The sequence below is a fragment of the Episyrphus balteatus genome, chromosome 1, assembly GCF_945859705.1.
Source record: "Episyrphus balteatus chromosome 1, idEpiBalt1.1, whole genome shotgun sequence".
Taxonomy (NCBI): domain Eukaryota; kingdom Metazoa; phylum Arthropoda; class Insecta; order Diptera; family Syrphidae; genus Episyrphus; species Episyrphus balteatus.
The window spans coordinates 152,490,332-152,500,635 of NC_079134.1; the positions used below are offsets into that span (position 1 = coordinate 152,490,332).

General features: G+C 37.3%; 1 protein-coding gene across 1 annotated transcript; it reads left to right on the forward strand.

The window, feature by feature from the left end:
* Positions 1 to 3,093: 3,093 nt before the first annotated feature.
* On the forward strand, positions 3,094 to 3,969 carry LOC129911394 (uncharacterized). The gene has a single exon (XM_055989201.1). The coding sequence runs from the start codon at positions 3,094 to 3,096 to the stop codon at positions 3,967 to 3,969; it is 876 nt and encodes a 291-aa protein (XP_055845176.1).
* The last annotated feature ends 6,335 nt before the right edge of the window (positions 3,970 to 10,304 follow it).

Consider the following 10,304-nt stretch of genomic DNA (forward strand, 5'->3'; position numbering starts at 1 on the left):
CACCGTGTAATTTTTGAAACCAAAAAAAAATCATAGTAGGATGAAACCAATTGGAAAAGGAGGTGAATATGATAAAATTGAAAGGAAAAATAAATTACGGTCGAGCCGAGTTCGGGAAGTGGGTGGGTTGCGTTTTTAATGGTAAAAATGGTAGATCTCGATTTCCGACAAAACTACAAGTCCTATGGAAAAAAATTGTACCTACGGCAAAGTTGTAGGTAATAAAAAGATCTTAAGCTTATGTATTGACAATTTTTAACATAACCTCAAAATTTATGTGAAAGATTAAAAAAAACCGAGTTTTTGGTTTTTTATTTTTATCTTTTTCAAAAAAAATGTTTTGTTTTCTACGAAATTTTTTAAAAACCTACCTTATTATGTCCCAAATACACAGTAATTTATTTGATTTAAAATATTTATTTTTTAACCTTATTTTGACTAAATACCAAAAAAACACCCTAATTTTCAATAGAAAAAATACACGTGTCAAAATATCCGCTTTTTTCAAAAAATCGGTGGGTAAATTGTTTGTTAAAACCTCTACTTTCTGATGGTGTTAACAAAAATTTACAATAGTATACCATAGTATATGTTCTGGGAAAATGCAAAAAATGAAAAAAGCTTAAACTCGAACATTTTTTTTTATCATTATTTACAATTTTGGCCTATTTATTGAAATTTACACTTTAATTACTCAACATTTATCAATGTAACATAAAATCTTACGGATTTTGAATTTTTCACATAAATTTTGAGGTTATGTAAAAAAATTGTCTATACATAAGTTGTAGATCTTTTTATTACTTACAACTTTGCCATAGAACTTTTTTCCATAGGACTTGTAGATTTGTCGGAAATCGAGATCTACCATTTTTTACCATTAAAAACGCAACCCACCCACTTCCCGAACTTGGTTCGCCCGTAAATTATTTTTCCTTTCATTTTTATCATATTCACCTCCTTTTCCAATGGGTTTCATCTAACTATGATTTTTTCTTACTTTTTAATGTTTTTGAAGGCTCGGCACCTGTCTATGTGTAAATATTACTTAAATATTTGAAAAGTCGCACCCGTTACAAAAATATGTATGTTACATTTTTAAATTGTTAAAAACACAATTTTTTATGAATAGCTTTAAAATATGCGATTACTGCTTATAAAATCTCCTTCTATATTGAATGAGTTATCCACGGCTTTTTATTAAAAAATTTACAATATGGCTTCTAAGAGTCACTAAAGCAGACTGGAGTTATTTTCTAACGTCACACCCATTACATCTTATCTTAAAAATTTGAGATGTTGAAAGAGAGGTGAACAAAATGTAATTTTAAAAATAAAGTAAAAATAAAACACTAAGCACAATTGAAGCATTAAATAAATGCAGTTAGTATGTCACACCCGTTACGATGGAAATTGCCTTGTGTAAGAGTCAGACATTAAGAATTATCATTACATTATCTGCCACAGTACATATACATATTTTTGTTATATAAAATTTTTAACTACAGTTTTTGAGGAAAAAAATATTCACGTTCGTTTTCATTTTTTGGCAATCCATGATTTCTTGTTGTTAAAACTCAAAAATTCCAAACTAAGATTAAAATATATTTTCTTATATAAATATGTAGGTAACTAATGTATTTTGTGTTAAGAGTTTTCCCAACAAAGATAAATAGATATTCAAAATCTCCACCAGTGCTTGTATGTATCTACCTACATCTTCCCAATTAAGGGTTACTAAACCGATTTTTCTTTGTGTCTGCATTTCGCATATGAGCCTTTCTGAAAAGAAGCTCCTGAAATTTAATATTTTCAAATCATTAAGAATTATTACATCTCTACTGCTGCTACTTCTGCAAAGAAAGAATCCTCAAAATCCTTGCTGTAGCGCATAAATCACAAAAAGATAATTTCAAATCGCACAATGCCGCATATACTTATTTATTTTAGTCCTCCTACACACACACATAGTCTATTATGGCATCTTGCAAAGGAGACCTCAAGACGAACAAAAAAAATAAAACTCCCAGGGTATATGAAAATGGAAAAGTAGAGCAATCATATGATAATTTTCCATTTTCCCAGATGTACCACAAAAGATATGTGTGCCAAAGGGGGATGAAATTACACCCCTCACCCATCTCACGCATGCCGCAACAAAATGTTGCTAATAAAAATGTTGCCCGCAAAATTCGCTTTCCGATAAGCTCTTAAGTCAGCGCTTTGGTATCTTTTTTATTTGCGGTGGTTTTTCTTTATTTGTTCGAATAAGGGGAGGGGGATGTTTTTTTTTTTCTGTGTTTGGTAAAAATTTATTTAGGTATTGTCATCATTCGGGTGCGAGTTGTAGGCAAAGGCATATGCAAATAAATCCGCCAAAAGTAATAGATAAGTAATCGGCGAAACGGCGAAATAGACACACCACACAGAGGGTGGAATTGAACTGAAAGTGGCTATACACATTGCGTACGTATCTATTTGTGATGGTTTTTGCGTTTGACTCACTTAAACATGCGAACTTGAGTGCGGAATATACTCGTATGTTCATAATACACGACGTGTGTGGAATATCCTCAGGGGTTGTTGTAATATTAAATGGTTATTTGTTGAATCTTTGACGACTATTTGCGGTTTGAGTGGGGTGGTAAGGTGGTTGTTGTGGTGATGCTACTGGTGGCTGCTGGCTGGTAGCAGTTTATATTCAAATGGGCATTAGAGGGTTGTGTGTGCGTTTTTTTATTTGCGTACTTTAAATCAATGAGTGGCTTTATTCGATGGTATTTCGAAGATCATAAAATTACGATTTGGGGGTTATTATTGCTAACGAAACATATGTGGCGGATGGTTCTGGCAACACTGCGCCGGGCGAGAATCGATAGAGTCGGACGAGAGTCGATAGAGGCCACCTGCAAATGGCCAATGAGGATGCAGGTGTAGCTTGGCTTCAAGCAATAAACAGTTTCTAGTTTCAGTTCTAATTCAATCGATCACCCGATCACATGATCGCATATTTTCTCTTAAATAAATTAGTTTTAAATATTAAAGTTTTCTTTTAATCATTTTTACAGCGTCTAAAGTGGTGACCCCGACGTGATGGCCGACGATGAACAAGTTGAAAACGGTGACAATCAAGCTGTTGATGTTGCTGCAAATTATTACGCTCGCCTACAAATGCCACCTTTTGTTGAGTCGGATGTGGATAATTGGTTTTATTTGTTGAATTTCTATTTCCGAGCATCAGGTATTGCACACGATGGCCGCAGATTCGATACGGTATGCTCACAATTGCCACTCGCAAGGCTAACCGAGCTCCGATCCATTATTGATGCAGCTCCGGATACCGAGAAGTACAAATACATTCGCACTGAACTCACAAATTACTTTGCCGATAGCCAGCAAAAACGACTTCGTCGAATACTTCACGATATGCCTCTCGGCGACAAAAAACCTAGCCAGCTCTACTACGAGATGGTTCAGACAGCTAAGGACTCATTAAGCGAAGCCGTCCTACTCGATTTATGGGCTTCCCGTCTGCCACAATCCGTTCATGCAGTCGTTGTGTTGGTAAAAGGGGGTGTGGATGAAAAAACTCGAATCGCCGACACCGTTATGGAAAACGTCGAATTACGACAGCTTAATGCGATTGTACCCTGCAGCTCACCACCAAAGCTCAGTGAACATCAAGCCCACACCTCCGCCGATGCGCCATCAACTTCGTCTGAAGCCGCTTATTTGGTGCAAGAATTTTCTAAATTGTTGACAAAGCACCAACGACCGTCACGACAACGTACGCTCACTTCACCACGCTCAGGTCAGCCTCGAATTTCCAGCCAGCGTAGACGCGATCATTCCATCGAGCAGTTCGACGACTGCTGGTTCCATCGACAATTTGGTAAAAGAGCCACTAATTGTCGTCAGCCTTGCCGAATCGGTAAAAATTTACCATCAGGTTCACGGCAACAGTTGTGACTCCGTCCAACGCCCTCGGATACCAACCACTATCAGAATACGTCATACTCGATTGAAAGACTCTGTCTACAAGAACAAAACACAAATTTATCGTTTCTGATCGACACTGGCGCTGAAGTTTCTTGTATTCCACCGTCCGCATCACACAAAAAGCTGCGTCCAACCAGAATGCAGCTGTTCGCTGTAAACAGATCGCCGATTAAAGTTTATGGAGAGGTAACTCATGAGCTTAATCTTGGTCTTCGCCGCCCATTCGTTTGGACTTTCATCGTCGCTGACGTCTCCTCTCCAATCATCGGCGCCGATTTTCTTCAGCATCATGACTTAATGGTAGACGTAAAAAGATCCCGGCTCATCGATTCACGCACCCATTTCGCTACAAAACCGCTTTTCGCTATAACCAGTAATCAACAATCACCGCAGCTCATAGATCGAAACTCGCCATTCGCCGACATAATTTTGACTTTTCCAAACATTACTCGTCTCGCACCTCCAGGTGCATCAACCAACTCTAAAGCTCTGCACTTCATTGAAACGAATGGCCCGCCATGCTCAGCTCGAGCACGTCGTTTACCACCAGACAAAATGGCTGCAGCAAAAAGGGAGTTCGAATTGCTCAGGCGTGCTGGGATATGCAGACCATCAAAATCCAATTGGTCCAGCCCACTTCACATGGTACGAAAAGCAGACGGTTCGTGGAGGCCATGTGGAGACTACAGGAGTCTCAACACAATAACAGTTCCCGACCGCTATCCGCTCCCGTACCTCCACGACTTCGCAAACATACTTCGAGGTAAGACTATCTTCTCAAAAATAGACTTACAGAAGGCTTTCCATCAGGTACCAATCAACCCTTCCGACATACCTAAAACTGCCATCATCACACCTTTTGGGTTGTACGAATTCACCCATATGACGTTCGGATTACGTAACGCAGCCCAAACTCTTCAACGGCTAGTTCATGAAGTGCTACGAGGTATTGAATTCGCGTTCCCATACATGGATGACATCTGCATCGCTTCATCCGACGTTAACGAACACCGCCAACACCTGGGTGAAGTCCTCAAGAGGCTTGCTAAACACAACTTGGCAATAAATTTGGCTAAATGCGTCTTCGGAAAGCCACAAATAGAATTCCTTGGCCATATGATTACGAAAGATGGAATCTCACCTCTTCCCTCGCGGGTCGAAGCTATTTTGCGCATTCCCCAGCCAGAGAATGTAAAACAACTAAAAGGCTTCATCGCAACGGTAAACTTTTACCGAAAGTTCATGCCACACGCAGCCGAAGCTCAGATTCCTCTTTTGGCAATGACACCGGGGAACCGTAAGAACGACAAAACGCCTTTAAAGTGGACCGAACATACAATCGAAGCATTCAACAACTGCCGCCAAATTCTCGCTCAAGCAGTGCGATTGTCACACCCTGCATCAGAGGCGGAACTTAGTTTGGTTACAGACGCATCGAACATAGCAGCTGGTGCGGCTCTCCATCAGTTGGTCGACAATGTATCCGAACCACTTGGTTTTTTTTCGAAAAAATTCTCTAAGACGCAACAAGCCTATTCTACCTATGATAGAGAACTAACTGCTATGTACATGGCTGTAAACCATTTCCGTGATTTGTTAGAGGGCCGTAAATTCCATATACAAACGGACCACAAACCTCTAATTTTCGCATTCCAACAACGACCAGAAAAATCTTCTCCACGACAAACCAATTACTTGTCATTCATTAGCGAATTCACCACCGATATTCGCTATATTAAGGGGGAGGATAACCATGCGGCAGACCTATTGTCGCGGATCGACTCTGTAAACGCTAATGATGATCTTTATGCAAAACTCGCTAAATCCCAGGAGAGCGACACCGAACTACAAAATATTTTAAAAGGTAACGTTGTCCATTCAATGCAACTAACTCTGTTTTACTTTCCAAACATGCCACAACCGATTTACTGCGATGTATCACATAATAGAGTTCGTCCATTTATCACCAAAGATCTTCGAAAATCATTCTTCCATGCAACTCACGATCTTTCGCATCCCGGTCGCCGAGCTTCAGTTCGATTAATGACCGAGCGTTTCGTCTGGCCCAACATTCGCCAGAATTGTGCTTACCTGGCAAAGACATGCATACCTTGTCAAAGGACGAAAGTTCAACGTCATTCAAAGTCCGAGCTGCAACACTACCCGATACCCGATAAAAGGTTTGCTTACATAAATATCGATATCCTAGGGCCCTTTCCGCCCTCCGAAGGATACCGCTACCTTTTAACAGTCATTGATCGCTACACTCGATGGCCCGAAGCATATCCAATGCCAGACATGTCGGCTATTAATTGCGCCAGTGCACTAATTTCAGGCTGGATTTCTCGGTTTGGGCCACCTCTGCAAATAACATCCGATCAAGGAAGACAATTCACCTCATCAGTCTTTGCGGAGCTATGTGTCTGTATGGGAACAAACCACACGATGACGACCTCATACCACCCACAGGCTAATGGAATCGTTGAACGATTCCATAGAACATTAAAAGCCGCAATAAATTGCAACGACTCTACGCAATGGGTTAAACGCCTTCCACTTATACTACTAGGTCTTCGCGCGACGCTGAAGGAAGATATCAAAGCGACCCCAGCAGAGTTAGTGTACGGAACATCACTCAGACTGCCAGCTGACTTCCTGGTTCCAACGCTTGATGACCGCTCGCAATGCGATTTTATCAAAGACCTTCGATGTATGATGGAACAGACTAGGCCGCAGCAGACAGCTTGGCACACTACACATCGCCCTTTTGTTCATCAAGACTTAAGAACATCAACCTATGTATTCGTTCGCAATGATTCCGTCAAAGCATCAATAGTCCCTCCCTATGAAGGACCTTTCAAGGTAGAGGAACGCCACGACAAGTTTTTCGTTCTTCGTATTCGAGGCAGATCTACCAAAATTTCGATAGACCGCCTAAAGCCCGCATACCTCGAAAACGAGGAAAGCGACAGAATTCAACCTCCAGCGACAACCACACGGGTTATCCCAGAACCAAGACAACAAACAACATCTCAACCATCTGCAACAACCACACCGGCTGTGCAAGATCCACCACAACGAATAACTTCTCAGCCATATCGCACTCTTAAAGGTCGCCGTATCCAGCTCCCAGCGCGCTACCTATAAGATGCGATAAGCCTTCTGGGGGGCCACTGTGGCGGATGGTTCTGGCAACACTGCGCCGGGCGAGAATCGATAGAGTCGGACGAGAGTCGATAGAGGCCACCTGCAAATGGCCAATGAGGATGCAGGTGTAGCTTGGCTTCAAGCAATAAACAGTTTCTAGTTTCAGTTCTAATTCAATCGATCACCCGATCACATGATCGCATATTTTCTCTTAAATAAATTAGTTTTAAATATTAAAGTTTTCTTTTAATCATTTTTACAGCGTCTAAACATATGATGCTAGACAATTGAATATTGGAAGGATATGTGTTTCGATGCGTATGAATATAAATATCTTTTTTATCGACAAGTTAGATAGAAGTATATTGACTTTTGGACACCATATTGTCCTAGATATTATTTTGAACGGAAACAATACGACTTAGATTGTAATAACTTTTAAAATATCTTATTTGAATGCATTCATATTTGGAGGTATTTTAATGATTTGGATCAACTTTCAAAAATTCAATTTTCTCGCTCTTCCGAGCATCTGGTAAAATTTTCGAAACTCATTTGTGCAAAAATACCCTCCTTGTATTCTTGGACGAAAATTAGAAATATCATTAGTCCTTTTATTTTTTGATAAAATATTCAAGATAACTCAACAGTAATGGCACTAATTTCGATGTTTTTAGCACTACTACTACACTATCAACTTAAAACTAGTGCAAAAAATTTATGAATTATAGTGTGAAACTTTACTGATTTGTTGTAAAGTGGGTCATATTTTCTCAAGTGGGCCACCTTAAACCGACTTCTCGAATTTATTACTTTTTTTTTGCATAGGTATATTGGAAGATTTATATGTTAAAAATAATAATTCCAATGTATTTTTGAAAAATTTCAATTTTGTTAAAAGTTATAAACAAATGAAATTTTGTAGGTACGTCTTTTTGTTAAAACTGTATCTCAGTAATGAAATAATAGAAATTAATGAAATTTGGTACACATATTTTATCAATTGTACACACAACAATAAATTACATAAAAAAAAATTTAAAAAAAAAACAACAAATTATTTATAAATAATAGATTTTTTTATAAACAATAACATTTTTTAGTAACTTCTGGAGTATGTAGGAAAATCATTTTTCTTATCTTTCATTATCTGAAAGAAAATTTTAGTGCAAATCATAAGAAAAAAAGTTATGGACGTTTAAACGTTGCAAAATATCATTTTTTTTTACAATGGTACGATTAAATTGTGTGAAACTAAATATATACGCGGATGAAAAGATATAACGTTTTGTAGAGCTTGTTACACCGATTACAAAACGTGAAACCTAAAAAATTAGAACTTAGAGCCAAATAACGTTTTTTTTAGATTTTCATGCATTGTAAAAAATCTAGCTTCGTCAAATTTTCACTAATATAAGATTTATTGACTGTTTTACATTATTTAGACCTTTTCAATAATGTATATAACATTTGGTTTGATCTCGCCAAAAAAAATAATCTCTTAAATCCAAACGAGGTATTTTTTAGTTTTGCTTTGTTTGGTTAAACCAAACCAAATATTTTATACATTATTAAAAAGGTATTCTTTCTAAAGCAGTCAAGAAATCTTAAATTAGTGAAAATTTGACGAAGCTATGTAGATTTTTTGCAATGCATGAAAATCTAAAAAAAAAAACCTTATTTGGCCCCTCTGGAGAGTCCAAAAATTAAAAATTCATGTTAATATATCAATCAAAACTGCATACTTGTTTTGTGGGGCGATTTGATTTCAGATGTTGTTTTATTTTTTTGAAAAACGCATTTTATTTTTTTTATACATTTCTCAAATCTATTATATTAATATTAAAGTTTGGTTTTGTGTACGTTCGCTAACCGGCCACACCATCTGACTTATTTTCTTAAATTTTTATTTTAAATCAAAGAGGCATAAGAGGAGAAGGTTTAAGGCAAAAAAATTTAAGATTTTATAGGGTAAAAAGGGGTAACACGGGCATTGAAAAAAGAGGCTATTTTTTTAAACGGTAAGTCGTAAAGAGTTGAATTTTTTTTAAATGATAGACAAATTTATTGTATAGTTAAAAAAGTATTGAAAAAATTCAAAAACAAATTCAAAACAAAGTTATGAAGGTTTTTTTTGCAATTATAGGCCTTCGACAAAAGACTAATTACAGGTACGCAAAACTAATTTTTAGGGACATTTTTGAATAGTCTTTTATTTTTTTGGCATTTTTCAAAGTCTGCAAAAAATCTCAAACTTATAGGAAATATAGGTTTTAATAATGCGCATGAGGCATGAATGAGTATTTGGCATAGGCCACTTTTGCTAAAAGTTAAAAAGTGAATATTTTTAAACTCATTTTATGAACTTTTCGAGTTTTGATCCTCTTTATTATTTGAAAATTAACTAATTACAGAGTCGAAAATTAGAAATAAATACAAGAAATGGCGGATCGAAGTCCGCAGGGTCAGCTAGTTTCCAAAAGTCTTAAAAATTTAAGCAACTTGAACTCTAAGAGCTAGTTCGTGCGACCCAGTGGTGCATTTTATTTAAAATTGGCATAAGAAAATAATTTTTGATTTTTACTTGCTCTATAGGGCAAGTATTGGTTTCGTGTCAAAAAAAAAATTCGAGGTTTTAATCAAAACTAACATTACGATGATGGAGAAGTCCAAAAAAGTGGGTTTCGTCATGACGTCCGTCGGTCTGTGCGTCGGTGCGTCGGTGCGGCGGTGCGTCGGTGCGTCCGTGCGTCCATCTGTACAAGTCGCTACAGCCTAAACGGATAGACGGATTTTCTTGAAATTTGGTATGGATGTTTTTTTTGTAATTTCCAAGGTTGGTTTTTTTTTGTTTTTTAATATCTCGCTTAGAACGTATATCTCCCATACAAAATTTTCGAGTTATTGCAATTTTCTCGAAAACGGCTCTAACGATTTTGATTAAATTTAACACACGTGATTCTGTGCATTGTTATAACATAACTGCGTTTTTAGTTTTTCTCAAAAAATACGGATAGTGAAAATATGGTCTTAACAATTTTTTAAATCGCGGATGTCGGCTCTTCCCGTACATCATTATGGAGTTATTGCAATTTTCTCAAAAATGGCTCCAATGATTTTGATAAAATTTTGCATACGTAATATTCAAAGTAATTGCA

What these genes read in the sequence shown, in the direction of transcription:
- LOC129911394 (XM_055989201.1), top strand. Translation starts at nt 3,094, where the DNA reads ATGGCCGACGATGAACAAGTTGAAAACGGTGACAATCAAGCTGTTGAT.